Genomic DNA, 18,299 nt, shown 5'->3' with positions numbered 1-18,299 from the left:
CGCCTGCGGGGGGGCCCGGCTGGGCGAGGGGGCGGCCGCACTTACTCTCATTTAACACCTCCAGCAGCTCGGCGCAGCTCTCACACATTGTTCATTAACAGCAGCAGCCGCCGCCGCCGCCTCCTCCCGACCATTGATTGATCCACTCGGTGCTGATTGATGATTGATGGGGGGGAGAGGGGCCGGTCTGGGAGGGGGGAGGGGGCGGCTGATCAATGCAAATGAGCCTGTGGCGGCGGCGGCGGCGGCGGGGAGGAGAAGCCGAGTCACTCACTGGCTCCCAGGGACTCCACGCGCCGCCATTTTGCTGTGGGGGAAGGAGGAGGGGGGCAGGGCGCTCGGGCTCAGCTCGGCTATTTCCGACCAGGCAGGGGACGGAGGCGGCCGAGTCCCTCCGCCCTCGCCCCTCCCTCCAGGGCCGGCCCTCTCCCCCTCCCACCCCGGACTGAGCGGCGGGGGGGTGGGGCGGAAGTTGGGGCCGGAAGCGTAAAATGGCGTCGGCTGCAGCTTGCTCCTCGCTCAGGCTGCCCCTCCCCCACCCGAGGGCCAGGGCACGGGGGGAATCCCCTCAACTCCCTCTCCCCACCCGAAGGCCCTTCATGGCTTCATGGAACAGCGATCGGCTCTGCCTGGAGCCATTTCATTTCATGATTCTTACTCCTGTAATCAGTGAGAAATGTAACACTTTTAGAACAAACGCCAGGCTGTGGAACAATCTTTTATTTCTTTAACACTGCAATTAAAAAAAAAAATGCAAAGTTTGCCCTGGAATCTAGAACTGACATCTTGCCTTTGCAGCTACCCCTGTGCAGTCACTCGCCCTAATCACATACTCAGCACAGGTCACTCAACCCACACATTCATTTGAGACATACGTTTTTCAGATAAAGCTTGCCGTTCTCAGCACCGGAAGAGGGCACCTTTAGCCTGAATGTACCTTTACCAAAATGTACATATATTGTTCCAGTGTAAGGTATCACATGGTCTGCTTTGACTGCTCTTTCCCTAAACCCAGTAGTTTCTAGATTTTAAAAATTGCCTTTTCATTCGTGTTGTACCACCCTGTGGTGAAGTAGTATATTGTTCTACATAGATTTACATAACTGATTGCCCCATAGCATGGGAATAGAATAGATGCAATGCAAAAGTTGGGATTTTGTTTAAACAAACAAAAACTTGGCCAATATTTTTAAAAGACTATAGTGATTTTGACTGCCTTAGTGATTGAGTGCTCAAATGGTGAAAACTTTAAAGGGTCTATTTTCAGCACTGTTTGAAACAGTGCAGTGTTAAAGCACACTAGGGTAATTTTAGTATGCACTAGCAGGATCTACACAGACCAATTAGCAGGGAACAGGTTAGTGCATTCACAACCACATAATGCACACTGCATAATGATTTGCTACTCCGCTAGATATACCCTGAAGTCCAGAAGTACTAGTCACTTGGAAATCTTGTCTACACCTAAACAACAGCAAAGGTGTAAATTCCTCCTCCCACTCCCTGTTCCTTTCAATAAAGTGTTAAGATCAAAGCACAGTTTGTATATTTAAATGCTAAATTTATTAAGCCTAGAGCAAACGCCCTTTAAAAACAATGGTGGGTCAAATTACTCCATTGTAAGAAATAGGTCAAATTCTATTCTCAGTTACAGCTACTACCCCTGGATATAACCCCCATCGATTTCAATCAACTTTCCTGTTGCTAGTTGTTATCCAATTACTTAACTAGAACAGCTATAGTCCTCACAACTATTCCAGAATAGCTCCCTTTGGAGTATAAGGCCTGGTCTACATTATGAGTTTCGTTCAAATTTAGCAGCGTTAAATCAAATTAACCCTGCACTCGTCCACACAACGAAGCCATTTACTTCGAAATAAAGAGCTCTTAAAATTGATTTCTGTACTCCTCCCCGACGAGGGGAGTAGCGCCGAAATCAACATTGCCATTTCGAATTAGGGTTAGTGTGGCCACAATTCGACGGTATTGGCCTCCGGAAGCTATCCCACAGTGCACCATTGTGACCACTCTGGACAGCAATCTGAACTCAGATGCACTAGCCAGGTAGACAGGAAAAGCCCCGCGAACTTTTGAATTTCATTTCCTGTTTGCCCAGCGTGGAGAGCACAGGTGACCACACAGAGCTCATCAGCACAGGTAACCATGCAGTCCGAGAATCGAAAAAGAGCACCAGCATGGACTGTACAGGAGGTACTGGATCTGATCGCTATATGGGGAGAGGATTCTGTGCTAGCAGAACTACGTTCCAAAAGACAAAATGCCAAAACATTTGAAAAAAATCTCCAAGGGCATGATGGAGAGAGGCTACAATAGGGACTCATATCAGTACCGCGTGAAAGTTAAGGAGCTCAGACAAGCCTATCAAAAAACAAAGGAGGCAAACGGTCGCTCCGGGTCAGAGCCGCAGACATGCCGCTACTACGCTGAGCTGCATGCAATTCTGGGGGGGGAGGCCGCCCCCACTACCTCACCCCTGACCGTGGATTCCAAGGAGGGGGTAATCTCAGCCATGCCTGAGGATTCTGCGGACGGGGAAGATGAGGAGGAGGACGACGACGAGCTTGCGGAGAGCACACAGCCCTCCGTTCTCCCCAACAGCCAGGATCTTTTTCTCAGCCTGACTGAAGTACCCTCCCAAGGCATTATCCCAGACCCTGAAGCCGTGGAAGGGACCTCTGGTGAGTGTACCTTTGTAAATATAAAACATGGTTTAAAAGCAAGCTTTTTTTAATGATTAATTTGCCCTGAGGACTTGGGATGCATTCGCGGCCAGTACAGCTACTGGAAAAGTCTGTTAACGTGTCTGGGGATGGAGCGGAAATCCTCCAGGGACATCTCCATGAAGCTCTCCTGGAAGTACTCCAAAAACCTTTCCAGAAGGTTTCTGGGCAGTGCAGCCCTATTCCGTCCTCCATGGTAGGACACTTGACCACACCATGCTAGTAGCAAGTAATCTGGTATCATTGCATGACAAAGCCTGGCAGCATATGGTCCCGGTGTTTGCTGGCATTCAAGCAATATCCGTTCTTTATCTCGCTGTGTTATTCTCAGGAGAGTGATATCGTTCATGGTAACCTAGTTGAAATACGGGAATTTAATTAAGTGGACAGAGGTGGCCGTTCCTACTGGGCTGTTTGCCTGTGGCTGAAAAGAAATCCTTCCCTGCAGTTAGCCAAGTATGTGTGTGGGGGGGAGGGCGGTCATTGGCGCTGAGCTTTTCACGTTTGGCTAGCAGGGATCTTCCCTGATACCAGCCATGCGGTGGGGGGAGGGGTAAAGCGATCATCCCAGAGAATTGGATGGAGGGGTAGTTTGGTTTCTGCTGCTGCACGTTAACAGGAAAACCGCAGCACTCAACGGGCTTTGCTTGGTATGTGGGAAAGGAGGGCGCTGCTTTTAGGAAGGTTGCAGAAGCCGAAAGACAATGGCTTACCATGGCCGCATGCAAGCCGAATTCTGTTGCCCGGACCTGCGTCTGTGATCTCTAACACCAAAGCCACAGGCACTCAATATAAAGATGCAAAATGCGACCTTGTACCGAAATCACATGTACTATGTAATGTGAATAGTGTTGTTCACTGTGAAAGAGTATAAGCATTGTTCTGTAAAATGTATCTTTTTAAATACTTCTCTCCTTTTTCCCTCCCTCCCGCAGCTGCAAATTTTTCAAGCCTCCCTCCTCCGTCGTGAAGGCTATCTCAGATAAGGCAGCGAAAAAAAAGGACATGAGACGAAATGTTCTCCGAAAATCATGGAATCGATCCGCAATGAAAGAGCTCATCTGAATGAGTGGAAGGACACGGTATCAAAATACAGGAAAGATGACAGTGAACGTGAGGCCATGAGGGACGCTTGAGATGAGAGGTGGCAGGCTGCAATGCTGGGGCTGCTGCATGATCAAACGGACATGCTCCGGCATCTGGTGGAGCTTCAGGAACAACAGCAGGATCACAGAGTGCCACTGCAGCCCCTCTATAACCTCCCTCCCCCCTCACCATGTTCCATAGCCTCTTCACCCAGACGTGTAAGAACGTGGGGGGGGGGGAGGCTCCATGCACCCTCCCATTCCACCCCAGTGGACAGCCCAAGCAAAAGGCTGTCATTTTGAACTTTTTTAGTGGCCTTTTCCTTCCCTCCTATCCTCCTCCCAAACCCCACCCGGGCTACCTTGTCAGTTCTCTCCCTATGTTTATAATCAATAAATAAAGAATACATGATTTTTAAACTATAGTTACTTTATTTCCTTTGAAACCAAGCTGTGATTGAAGGGGGAGGGTGGTTTGCTTACAGGGAATGAGTCAATCAACGGGGCGGGTTTTCAACTAACAGAACTTTCACACCGTAGCCTGGCCAGTCATGAAACTGGTTTTCAAAGCTTCTCTGATGCGCAGCGCTTCCTGGTGTGCTCTTCTAATCGCCCTGGTGTCTGGCTGCGCGTAATTAATAGCCAGGCGATTTGCCTCAGCCGCCCACCCCGCCATAAGGTCTCCCCCTTACTCTCACAGAGATTGTGGAGCACACAGCAAGCAGCAATAACAATGGGAATATTGGTTTGGCTGAGGTCTGAGCGAGTCAGTAACGTGCGCCAGCGACCCTTTAAACGTCCAAATGCACATTCTACCACCATTCTGCACTTGCTCAGCCTGTAGTTGAACAGCTCCTGACTACTGTCCATGGCTTCATGAGCCATGGCATTAAGGGGTAGGTTGGGTCCCCAAGGATAATTATAGGCATTTCAACATCCCCAACGGTTATTTTCTGGTCTGGGAAGTAAATCCCTTGCTGCAGCTGTTTAAACAGAGTAGTGTTCCTGAAGACGCGAGCGTCATGAACCCTTCCCGGCCATCCCACGTTGATGTTGGTGAAACGTCTCTTGTGATCCACCAGTGCTTGCAGCACCATTGAAAAGTACCCCTCGCGGTTTATGTACTAGCTACCCTGGTGCTCCAGTGCCAAGATAGGGATATGGGTTCCATCTATTGCCCCACCACAGTTAGGGAATCCCATTGCAGCAAAGCCATCCACTATGACCTGCACATTTCCCAGAGTCACTACCTTTGGTAGCAGCAGCTCAGTGATTGCTTTGGCTACTTGCATCACAGCAGCCCCCACAGTAGATTTGCCCACTCCAAATTGATTCCCGACTGACCGGTAGCTGTCTGGTGTTGCAAGCTTCCACAGGGCTATCACCACTTGCTTCTCAACTGTGAGGGCTGCTCTCATCTTGGTATTCTGGTGCTTCAGGGCAAGGGAAAGCAAGTCACAAAGTTCCATGAAAGTGCCCTTACGCATGCGAAAGTTTCGCAGCCACTGGGAATCATCCCACACCTGCAACACTATGCAGTCCCACCAGTCTGTGCTTGTTTCCCAGGCCCAGAATCGGTGTTCCACGGCTATAACCTGCCCCATTAACAGCATGATCTCCAAAGCGCCGGGGCTCGCGGTTTGATAGAATTCTGTGTCCATGTCCTCATTACTTTCGTCGCCGAGCTTCCGTAGCTGACTCCTGCTCGCCTGGTTTTGCAGGTTCTGGTTCAGCATAAACTGCACGATAACTCGCGAGGTGTTTACAATGTTCATGACTGCTGTCTTGAGCTGAGCAGGCTCCATGCTTGCCGTGGTATGGCGTCTGCACTGTTCACCCAGGAAAAAAGGCGCAAAACGGTTGTCTGCCGTTCCTTTCCCGGAGGGAGGGGGAAGACGTACCCAGAACCACCCGCGACAATGTTTTTGGCCCCATCAGGCATTGGGATCTCCACCCAGAATTCCAATGGGCGGAGGAGACTGCGGGAACTATGGGATAGCTATGGGATAGCTACCCACAGTGCAACGCTCCGGAAGTCGACACTAGCCTCGGTACATGGATGCACACCGCTGAATTAATGTGCTTAGTGTGGCCGCATACACTCGACTTTATACAATCGGTTACCAAAAATCGAATTCTGTAAATTCGGATTAATCCTGTAGTGTAGACATACCCTAAGTGTCTTTTTCCAGGTTAGTGGATTAAGCTAAACCAGAAAAAAGCACTCTTCTTCCAGAATAAGTGTGTCCAAACAGGAAGCTAGTGTTGCATAACTATTGTACTTGAAAGTTAAGTAAAATGTGAATGTAAAGTGTAGTCAGGCACTAAAGTACAACATGGGACTACAAGTGAGTAAGGGAAGAAGATTCTGGCTCAAAATAGTGAATCCTAAAAACACCCCTGTGAAATATTATTTTCCCAGTTGCAGATGAGGAAACTGAGCCCACAGTAAAGCTTGTAAACTGCATTAAATTAAATAGTTGTAGATTTTTTTATTTTCTGTTAGAAATAGAGGAAAACAAAATAAACTATAAATGCAATATCATAAGTGTAGTCTCAAGCAATGGGAAGTTAAGCAATAGAAGCTAACAACGTTGCACATATGTAGTAGTTATGTTTTCCTTGTTACAGAATTAATGTTACATTTAAAAGAAATACAAACATGTTAAGGGATAGACATGCACAGTAAGGTGGCACATCCGTGGCTCTAAGAAGCCATGCAGGTCGATGCCACCAGTTCCCTCCTACACGGGAGCACAAAGCCAGCAGCAGAGGGGATGGAGAGCGGGTATTGGAATACAGATAGGGACCACACGTCTTGAAGAAGCTCCAGTTGGGGTAAGTAACCTTCTTCAAGTGATGGTCCCTATGTGGATTCCAATAGTGGGAGAGTAGCAAGCAGTGTTCAGCACGGAGGTGGGCACGAGGTCTTAGCAGCAGTCAGTGTGTGTAACACAGCTCATCCGACGGCAAGTCTGCCAACGCGGCGGGGCAATGGCATACCGTGTGGCAAAGGTATGGACAGATGACCAAGTGGCCACACAACAAATGTCCTGTCACGGAATGTCTGTGAGGAAGGCTGACATGCTGGCATGAGCCCGCGTGGAATGAGCCGTGAGCCCTGGTGGGGGACGAATGTGAGAGAGAGTATAGCCATCAGTAATACAGCAGCAGATCCTGCAGGAAACAGGTTGTGAGGAGAGAGCATTGTCTCAAAAGTAGTCAGCAATGGCAATGAAGAGGTGTGGGGAAGTGCAAAAGGGGCGGATGCATTGAAGATAGAATGTGAGTGCCCTACGTACATCCAGGGAGCGGAGTGCACAGTGCCTCGGGGAAGCATGTAGCTTGGGGTAAAAGGTGGGGAGATGTACACATTGATTGAGGTGGAACAGGGATGCCACCTTAGGGAGAAATTTGGGGTGGAGGCGGAGGGAGAATCCGCCATCATGGCTGCTCGTTCGCTGACACAATGTGCAGAGGTAATGGCCACCAAGAAGATGACCTTCATGGAAAGGTGGGTGAAGGAGCACATGGCACGGGGTTCAAAGGGCAGCTTAGTGAGGGCAGAGAGGACCAAGTTAAGGTCCCAGGGAGGGGTCGACTTGCAGACCAGAGGGAAAGACATTGAGAAGGCCGCAGAAGAAGCAGACAGTAGTTGGGTCAGTGAAGATGGAGAAGCCATCCACCGGAAGGAGGAAGGCACTGAGCGCCGCCAGGTGGACATGAACTGAGGAGTGGGTGAGGCCAGATTAGCTGCCAGGTAGCTCAGGATGACAGGGATGGAGATGTAGCCACGGTCACGCGACCAAAGGGTGAAGCAGCACCATTTGGCTTCATAGGAAGCTCTGGTGGATGGGCACTGGTTGTGCGTAAGGATGTTGCAGATGGGAGCAGAGCATACCATGTCTATCCGTAAGCCCCATCCAAATATCAGGCCGTGAGGTGAAGAGGGCGAGACTGGGGTGTTGGCTGTGGCCATGGGCCTGTGTCAGGAGATCAGGAAGGCAGATCAGGGGGTGGACGGAGAGGAAAAGAAGGTCCGTAAACCAGTTCTGGCAAGGCTAAGTGGGGGCCACAAGGAGGACCATTTACAAAAACCATGTTGACTCTTCCCCAACAAATTATGTTAGTCTATGTGTCTGACAATTTTGTTCTTTACTATAGTTTCAACCAGTTTGCCTGGTACTGAAGTCAGGCTTACTGGCCTGTAATTGCCAGGATCACCTCTGGAGCCCTTTTGGTACAGAAGCTGGTTTAAATAATAGGTTACAAACTACAATTAGTAGTTCTGCAATTTCACATTTGAGTTCCTTCAGAAGTCTTGGGTGAATACCATTTGGTCCTGGTGACTTATTACTGTTTAGTTTACCAATTTGTTCCAAAACCACCTCTAATGATCGCATGAACCCATTCTGTTCGGATCACCAATCTGCAAGCACACTATCAAAGAGCCTTCTGGTTTTGCAAAAGAGAGCAAACCTATCAAGCTTTTTGCAAAACAAGCTGTTTCCTGGTAATGTGCAGGGCATGCAGTAAAGTTTTCCCCACAGTGCACCATGGTCTTAGGGCTAGAGCAGCCACCTTTCGGGGGGCGGGAGGAAGGGCCCCTAGGGACTCTGGGATAGTTTTACTTTGACTTGGGTCTGCACACTGCAGTGTGGACGCCATAGCCCTAGGTTCAAGCATGGGTCAGAAAATTCTTGCCCTAGGGTTAAAATACAATGTGGATGCTCAAGCCCAGTGTTCCTTAACATGGGTCACCTGACTCGAGTCCCACTAACCCTGGGCTTACGTTGCAGTGTAGACATATCCAGTGTTTGGTAGGTCCAAATCCCAGTCTTGCACATGACCCTCTATAAATGGGTCATTTTTAGTGCACACAATTGTGTGCTGCATCAGACACTGACTGATTCAACCAAGGCAGTACTTCTGGTAAATTGGTACAGTTATCCAGAAAGGATGGAATCCATTGCAGTGGAGAATCCTTGATTTCACTAAAAGGAAACTGTACAGAGAAATCTCCCTTTTTGTATCTCACCACTGGTAAAAAGTAAAGTTATTTGTGAAAGTCTACAGCTGGCTAAAATGCTCATCACCAGTTTAAATTATATATATTTTTGAAGGGCCAGATATGATAGATTTTTTCAGTCTGCTCAGTACATGTAAATGTAAGTGGTTCCCACCCCTCCATTTAAATTTCAAAACTAAACCCAGCCATCTCTTGCTATTATACTTCAATGACTCAAACAGGGTATTTGCATTTTTAACCATTTGCTTTATAAAGCCTTATGTTTCAACCAACACAACTAGACTTTTAAGTCAACATCTTGTGAAGATGAAAAGTCACAACATTTGGCTTTCCCTAGATGAGAGAGAATAAACTGGAAGTAATTTCTAGTGATGTATATTAGGACACACATTTAACATGTTTTATAACAATAGGTAACTCTCACGTACAGCTGAGTCTTACTAAGAGTTTACAATGAAGATGATGTCTAACTGGCTTTTCAACATTTCACTCAGTGAATTACTCTCCTTTGTGTACTATATTGAACAGAAATGCACAAATGTTATCAACTACTGTGGGGTGTGGTAAGAATCAGTGTGTATACTGAAAGATCCTGGGGCCCCAATGTAGAGATGAGTCTCAGGCCAGGTCTGCTATACTGGCAAAGATTTCTAATGTAACATCAAGTTGAGGGACTGATTTTTTTGCCACATTTCTATACTGGCAAAGGCCCTACTGTGCATCATCCCTCTTGTGTTGGGTGGAGCTGGTGCTTTGGTGTCTGACCCTGAATGAGAGGATCATCAAGTGCCAACAACACCTGAATAGTCACCCTGGTGGGACAATGGAGGTTATTGGCAAATCCATTAACTTTTAATGACCCTCTGTCAGCACTTCCACTCAAGGGCTGAACTATGGTAAATCTTAGCATAAGAAAGAAGAGAAGGTATCACAGACTGATTTTTTTTAAAAGAGATGTTTTTCTAAGCCAGGGGGAGACACTATCACCAGAATGAGAAAACTGAACAGGAGATGGGGCAGGAAGGGCCTGGACGCCTAGAAGAATGCTGATTAGAACCAAAAAGGCTCTCAGGAATGGTGAGGAAACTAAGAGTATCTTTACAGTCTGATAAAAGATCTACAGCTGAGCTATTGCTGGCTTAGGTTATCTGTCTTAGGCTCATAGTGCTCAAGTGGTGGGGCTATAAAATGGCAGTATACACATTCGGGCTCAGGCTGGAGCCTTAGCTCTGATATCACATGAGGGGGAAGGTCCCAGAGCCCAGGCTGCAATCTGAGCCCAAATCTCTACACTGCAGTTTTTAGCCCTGCAAGACCAAGTCAGTTGAGAGGTGGTGTCATAAGAATGGCCATACTTGTCAGACCAATGGTTCATCTAGCCCAGTATCCCATCTTCCGACAGGGACCGATGCCAGGTGCCCCAGAGGGAATGAACAGAACAGATAATCATCAACTAATTCTCCCGTCGCCCATTCCCAGCTTCTGGCAAACAAAGGCTATGACACCATCCCTGGGTTTTTATGGTAGAGTAGCCATAACCTCAGGCAGGCAAGTACATACAGGTAGTTTTGGTTTTTTGCTTAGATCAGTAACTTTCTTATACTTTTCAGCAGTAAAGTGTGTGTGGTTAAGAAATTCCTTTGCAAAGCCCGTGCTCTGATAGCAGTCGTATGGTCCCTGAAGAGTTAAACTGTAAACTGAAGTGCCCACGAGGGTGGAGTTCTTGCTAGAGTGTACATAAGCTACTGAGGAGACTTGTGGGGTTCAGCACTGGTCTCCAGGTCTAGGCAAGCTGGGCCATGGGGACCCCACCTCCCACGAAGGTATACAAGACAGAGTCTGCATCCCAGGAATGTGCCTGAGAGGCCAGATCTAGAGACACTGTCAGGACACCACTTTGAAGCTCGTGGGGGCCAAGTATATGGAATCCAAAGATTGGGTCCAATGTAGCAGACTTGTGACAGTCCACAGGAGGGAACTCAGCCAAGGCTGTAACCCCAGCATAGGCTGCATCTACCGTAGGAGCTAAGTTCCCTCTAAGCTGCATAGCTGGCTATCAAGGACCACGGAGGCAGAGAGAGGCGCTTCTCACTCGGCCCAGCCCCACTGAAGCTGCCGTGACCGTGGAGAGGCACCCCAGCCCCGAGCTGCTGCGGCTAGAGAGAGCTGGGGGGGAATCCTCTCATCCTGCTACAGCCCCTGGGGTAGCCTCTCTCCCTGTCCCCCCAGCCAGAGCCCTCACCCCAATCCTCTGCCCCAGCCCTGAGCCCCCTTCCACACCCCAATCCCCTCATCCCCACCCCCACCCCTGCACCCCCAGCCAGAGCCCTCATCCCACTGCACACCAACCCTCTGCCCCAGCCCTGAGCCCCCTCCCACATCAAACCCTTCAGCCCCAACCCCACCACACATCATCTCCATATTGGTGCACATCAAATTCATCCCGCACACAGCCGTAAAAAGTTAAAGGGAACACTAGTGAGGAGGGTTTGCTGGTATCGCTATATTGGGAAACTTGTTCTAGTGTAGACTAGGCTTCCCCTACTGGGAGTTAAAAACCCTATTCATAGGTCTCAATTTTGGGGAATAGACCTAGAGAGATCACCACACACATTATATATAAAAATTAGTTATATGTGTGGCTTATCAAGGAATCTCTCCCCAAAATCCTCAGGTCAGCCCTGTGAATGGTGGTATGGCCATGGTGGGCAGGAATGTTTTACAGGAAGGTGGATGGATAATAAAAAATATTGTTTTGCAGGCCCAGCCAAAAATGCCAAGTCTGGATTTGGTGTTCAGCTTTCACAGAAATACTAACAGACATAACAAAATCTTACTTCATTAGACACTGACAAAGGTGATACCAAATTCTACCTAAATGAAACAGGTTATATCTGCAGCACCACTAAAAAAATATTTATTGTGAAAAGTAGACTTCAATCCACACACTTGTTATACAGCACATTTTCTTAACTGAAGCCAGTTACTATGGCTTCTGTAGAATGTAGCTTCCCGCCCTGCCCCACCCTCAGGCTAAGTTCATCAATACCTACTCACAGGGGCGGCTCTATGTTTTTTGCCGCCCCAAGCACCGCAGTCAGGCGCCTTCAGCGGCATGCCTGCGGGCAGTGTGGGGTCTGGCGGCGTTTCTGCGGGTGATCTGCCGGTCCCATGGCTTCGGCGTACCCGCCGTCGAATTGCTGCCGAAACCGCGGGACCGGCGGACCTCCCGCAGGCACGTCGCCGAAGGCCGCCTGACTGCTGCCCTCACAGCGAATGGCAGGCCGCCCCCCGCGGCTTGCTGCCCAAGGCACGCGCTTGCTGCGCTGGTGCCTGGAGCCGCCCCTGCCTACTCAAAGTCTTTCATGAATCAAGAAAGACGTAGGATTTGTGATAATACGAGTAGAACATGAATTGTCAGAAAGCTTCAAGTATGCCAACTAAATTTACATACAGATTTGTCTAAGAAAACTGAAACAAGTTGATAGTAGTAGTTTGAGGCAATGGCATTTAAAAAAATATTTACAGGGTAGTCAGATTTTTCAGGTGAAAAATCAGGCCCCTTATCATGGTGTGGGAGAGCTCACCGATGATGATTTTACCAGAGTCAGGACAGCGTTCACAAGAAATTTTTGTCATATAGGAGGTGGCAGGGAAGAAAAAGCTTCTCATTCCTCCCTCTTTTCATTCATTTTTCCTCAATCACCCCTCTTCTCTATCTTGCTTTAATTTTCTCTGTGGTTCTGCTGCCCTTTTATTCTCACCCTTGTATCTCTCACTCTCACTGACATATCCTCCATCACGTCCATTTTCAATCCTGCCTCCCCCATGCTCTTTTTTGTTTCTCCTGTCACAATCCAGTGATCACCTGTGGTGCAAAGGAGATAAGCAGAGGCATTTCCAGCAGTCCCATAGTGCTGCATATGGCAGCAGTGCGGCTGAGCAATGAGCTACAGGCTCACCGGTTGCAACAGTGCCCCCAGTTTCAAGTTCCAAATGGATCCAGAAGAGGGCTAGTGTGAGAAGGACAGTCATCAGGAGACTGCATGGCAGCACTAGTATATCCCAAAACCTGGGGATGGCCCATGAGGTGCACATGCACTCACCCAACATGCAGTTTCACCAGATTCCATCAGGTAGCCAGCCTCCCAGGGTTATGCTAGGACCAAACACTACTTTCTATAATAATGTTAAGACAGATCCTGAAAACTGTTCTTCAAAGGTGTGTTGCACATGTCCATTCCAATGTAGGTGTGTCGCACCCCAAGCACAGGTGATGGAATTTTTTTCCTTTGTGGTATCCATTAGGTTGGCTCTATCGCCTTCTGTGCCGCGCGCTCATAGTGTTGGTATAAAGGACCCTGCTGACCCTGCGCCCTCTCAGTTCCTTCTTACCAGCTGACTCCAACAAGAGGAGAAGGGGGGTGGGTTTTGGAATGGACATGTGCAACATCTCAAAGAACATCAGTTTCAGAAAGGTTACTAACTTTTCTTCTTGGAGTGCTCCCACATTTCAATTCCAATGTAGGTGACTCTCAAGCAGTTGCATAGGAGGTGGGCTCGGAATTCATGAACCCTGAAGGAGGGATTCCTGGAACTTTTTGAGACTATCCCAGAAATTAAAATTGTACCGGCCCAGCAGGGCCTGATGGTTTGCCACCCAAAATTGCAGGCTGGCAGTAGAATAAATCTTTCTCCCAAATAAATCAAGTTTCTTAGCATCTTTGTTTTTGGGAGTCAAGGAGGTGGGGACCTGCTTGTCTTTTTGCTGGCTGCAGATACAACTATTGAGCCCGGGAGCAGGTGGGGATAGCGGTATTGAAACCTTTGGCCAGCACAAAGTATTTTTTCTCAGCCCATTTCAAGGTGGGTGGGATGAAGGAGGAGGTCTGCCACGAAGCTATCTTTGGATATCTTGAGGACCCCCTCATGCACAGGCAGGGCGACCCAGGCGGGCGTAGAGGCCAAGAGGACGTTGAAGACAGTGTCCTCCTGCTTCGCTATCTCCTGTAACTAGAGCCCCAAGTTCTTGGCCGCATGCCGTAGAAGGGCTTGATATTCCCTGAAGTCATCCGGCGGGCTGGCTCTGGAAGGTCCTGCAACTGCCTCGTCTGGAGACAACAAGGAAGACTGGACCACTGGTGGGGATGCTGGAGTCTCGACCACCGTCAGAGAAAGAGGCTTTGGGGTAGGCATAGGTTCCTCTGCCCTGACTTCACAACGGGCTTCCAGTACCAGGTCCAGTGCCGGTGGGGCCACCACTCAATGTTCCGCCAGGGCTGCCAAGGAGTGCTGTGAAGGAGGCATAGTCATAACCAGTACACCCTGTGTGCTCCAATAAGGCCACTACACTGGCCACTGGCCGTGCTGCCAGTGCAGTGTCGCAGACAAGGGAGCGGACTCCGGTGCCCAATCACGCCAATGAGACCTTGGCAATGGGCTAAACTGGCCTTCCGTATCAGAAAAACCACCTTCCGGCAACCAGGGAGGGACTGTCGATGCCTGTGTTTGTTCGGTGATCGTGGCTACTGGTGACAATTGCCCAGGTGTAACCGAACAGTAACTGTAGCGTGGAGAGCGGTACTGGTGCCGGGGAGACTGGTACTGGGATGGGGAACGCTCCCACCATGCTGGTGATCGGGACAGACCACTGAGAAAGTGAGCAGTGCCGGGAATACTAACGGGAGCGTTGGCTCTGTGCCAGAGAATAGAGCTGTGGGGATCTGGGAGCTCAACTAGGAGACTCTCGACACAATGGGGATCTGCCCCGGGATCCCCGACACGGTGGTGAAGATTGATGCCTCCTGTCCAGCGACTGGCGTTGTTCCCCTGTCCCCTGAGGGGTCTTAACGGCGGGCTTGCCCTCTTGGAGAAACTTAGCCGGGTCCTGCAGCACTGGGGTCGTCATCGGAGCAGGTGGAGACCTGTGCTCTCTCTGCGCCGAGGGAGCTGGGGATGACGAAGGTGCAAGCAGAAGTGCCGGTCCCAGACCGCTCCCAGGAGTCAGTGGCAGACCTTTAAGGGAGTTTGGCACCCCAACCAGGGAGGCACGATCTCGTGACTCTGGAACAGACTGGAGGGAGGCCTGGGTCCCTTGATAGATGACTGTGGGCCTTCTTGCTTGGTGCCGGGGGAGAGCTTCTTGGCCTTCTTCTTTGGCACCGGTGATGGCGAACGGTGCCAGAAGGAGCCAGGTGCTGGTGATGCGCTATGCATGGAGGCTGTGGCATTCTGCACAACCTGCCTGGATGGCTCAGAAGCCGGGCGGAGGGTGGAGTCCATCAGAAGAGCCCTGAGGCAGATGTCCTGCTCCTTTTGGGTGTGGGGCCGAAAGTTTTTGCAGATCTGGCACCACTCCTTAACCTGTGACTCCCCCATGCACTTAAGGCAGCTGCCATGGGGGTCACTCACAGGTATAGGCCTGCTGCAGTCCGAGCAGGGCTTAAACCCGGGAGACCGAGACGAGACGTGCCGCGCTTGGGGCAAAGTCCTGCTGGGACCCTAACTACTAACACACACTTAACAACTACAACGACTTAAGACTAGCAACTATGTACAACGGCCTTAAGGCATGAAGTTCAGAATGGTAGACAACTGCTAGCTCTTACTAAGCAAAAAAGGTGCTCCGACTGACTACCAAGGGTAGTAAGAAGGAACTGAGAGGATGTAGGGCCGGCGGTGCCTGATATACCGCGGCATGAGCACGGCACTTCAGAGGGCACCACAGCCAGCCCTATGGGGATCACTGGAAAGGAATCGATATGAGCAATCACTCGAAGAAGAAAGGAAGGCCTTTCATCCTCTCTGCTATTGCTATGAATAGCAGAGTTCATCTGTGAAACAGCTTGGTCCTGTGTATATAGACCGCCAGGGCTCACCTAACATCCAGAGTGTAGATTTCGCTCCTCCCTGTTCAGATGCAGTTTCGGGAAGAACACTGGTAGGAAGATTGCTTGACTGCAGTGGAACTGCAAAATCACTTTCGGAAGGAAAGATGGGTGCGGATGCAGCTGCACCTTATCCTTAAAGAAGATCATATATGGGGGTGCTGATGTCAAGGCATGAATTTCTGAAACCATTCTGGCTGAGGTGATGGCCACTAAAAAGGCCACTTTCCAAGAGTGGTGAACCAGCAAGCACGTTACCAGTGGCTAAAACGGGGGACCCATAAGCTTCAATAAGATGAGGTTCAGGTCCCAGGAAGAAACAGGATCTCTAACTTGGGCAGGGTATAACCTCTCTAGGCCTTTAAGGAAATGGATAACCATCTCGTGTGAAAAGACAGACCAGAGATCGACCAGGGGCTGGAAGGCCAAAATTGCTGTAGGTGGACTTTGAAGAAATAGCTAGACACTGTTGTTTCAGATGCAAAAGGTACTCTAATATAGACTACAACAGAGATTGCACAGGTGGAAGTCTGCGCTGGGAAGGCCAGATGGAGAACTGCTTCCATTTTCGGAAGTAAGTGGTCCTGGTGGAGGGTTTCCTACCGCCTAACCAAACTTTACAGACTTACTTAAAGCATGCTTGCTCCTCAGGATTCAGCCATGAATCATCCAGACTGTCAGATGAAGAGCTGAGGTTTGGGTGGAGCAGCTGACTGTGGTCTCAGGAGATCAGGTCTGGGTATAGCGGAAGCAGAAGCGGGGCCTCCACAGAGATGGGTGGTGAAAGAACGGTTACTTACTTTTCGTAACTCTTGTTCTTCGAGATGTGTTGTTCACGTCCATTCCACATTAGGTGTGCGCGCGTTGCGTGCACAACCATCGGAAACTTTCCCGCTTTGGGGCTCCCGTCGGGCTGGCGGGGCCCCCGCCAGAGTGGCGCCACTGCGCCATGCATATATACCCCCGCTGGCCCGACCCCCTCCAGTTCCTTCTTGCCGGCCACTCCGACAGAGGGGTAGGAGGGTGGGTGGTAGAATGGACGTGAACAACACATCTCGAAGAACAGTTACGAAAGGTAAGTAACTGTTCTTTCTTCTTCGAGTGCTTGTTCACATCCATTCCACATTAGGTGAATCACAAGCTTACCTTTGGAGGAGGGTAGGAGTCACCGATCGGAGTCCCGCCAACTGCCGCGTCCTCCCGTGCCTGCTGGTTGACCGCGTAGTGGGTCGTAAAGGTGTGCAGCGATGACCAGGTGGCCGCCCTGCAGATCTCCTGGACTGGGACCTGAGCCAGGAAGGCCATGGAAGCTGCCTGCGCTCTGGTCGTGTGGGCCGTGACTGCTGGAGCTGGGACACCAGCGAGGTCATAACACACCCGAGTGCAGCCTGTAATTCACGACGAGATTTGCTGTGTTGACACCGGACTGCCCCTCATCCTCTCAGCCATGGCCACGAATAGCTGCGTGGACTTACAAAAGGGTTTGGTGCGCTCCAAGTAGAATGCCAACGCTCGGCGGACATCTAGGGTGTGCAGGCTGCAGTGACTCGGGTCCGTATGGGGTTTGGGAAAAAACACCAGCAGGCAAATGTCCTGGCCCAGATGGAATTGAGAGACCACCTTTGGGAGGAACTTAGGGTGTGGGCGGAGCTGCACCTTGTCTTTGTGAAACAGTGTATGGTGGCTCCGAGGTGAGAGCCCTCAGCTCCAATACCTTTCTGGCCGAGGTGATCGCCACCAGGAATGCCACCTTCCAGGAAAGGTGGAGAAGGGAGCAGGTAGCCATGGGTTCAAACGGGGGCCCCCGTGAGCTTAGAAAGGACTAAGTTGAGATTCCATGGGGGAACAGGGGGGCATGAGTAAGGGAACACCCTTTCCAGACCTTTGAGGAATCGTCCCACCGTTGGGTGGCAGAAAACCGAGCTACCTAAAAACCCTGGGTGAAAGGCGGAAATAGCCGCCAGGTGCACCTTAATCGAGGACGGGGCCAGCCCTTGTTGCTTAAGGTGCAGAAGGTATGCTAGAATGGTCGGCACCGGGGCCTGGAGCGGTTGCACCTGTTGTGACCCGCACCAGCACGAGAACCTCTTCCACTTGGCCAAGTAAGTCGCCCCCGTAGAGGGCTTATTACTACCAAGTAGAACCTGCTGCACAGGAAGGGAGCACTGGCTCTCCAAAGCATTTAACCACGTAGCTTCCATGCCGTCAGATGCAGCGACTGCAGGTCGGGGTGGAGAAGCTGCCCTCTGTCCTGCGTAATGAGGTCCCGGTGTAGGGGCAGGGTTATCGGGGCCTCCACTGACAGCTCCAGGAGTGTGGTGAACCAATGCTGGCGGGCCCAATGCAGGGGCGATGAGAATGATCGACGCCCTGTCCCTGCGTACCTTGAGCAGTACCTTGTGTATTAGGGGGATGGGGGGGAAAAGCGTATTTTAGTTCCCTTCCCCACCGGATCGTGAATGCGTCGACTATTGAGCCTGGAACGAGCAGAAATGTGGGCAGTGGGTGTTGTCCTTGGTAGCGAACAGGTCTACCCGGGGAAACCCCCACCTCTGGA

At 50.2% G+C, this 18,299-nt stretch overlaps 1 protein-coding gene across 1 annotated transcript in view; it reads right to left on the bottom strand.

Annotated features, from left to right (window-relative positions):
* USP34 (ubiquitin specific peptidase 34) overlaps window positions 1-299 on the bottom strand; it is a 257,649-nt gene extending 257,350 nt beyond the window's left edge. The window contains exon 1 of the mRNA XM_029911897.1: window positions 46-299. Coding sequence (XP_029767757.1) covers window positions 46-88 — 43 coding nt within the window. The 5' untranslated portion in view covers window positions 89-299. The remainder of the gene's footprint in view (window positions 1-45) is intronic.
* Window positions 300-18,299: the final 18,000 nt, after the last annotated feature.

Source organism: Terrapene carolina, unplaced genomic scaffold (genome assembly GCF_002925995.2).
Source record: "Terrapene carolina triunguis isolate 2854851 unplaced genomic scaffold, T_m_triunguis-2.0 Scaffold132, whole genome shotgun sequence".
NCBI lineage: Eukaryota > Metazoa > Chordata > Testudines > Emydidae > Terrapene > Terrapene triunguis.
The sequence above is the reverse complement of the archived record's forward strand: the minus strand, read 5'-3'. Positions and strand labels throughout refer to the sequence as shown.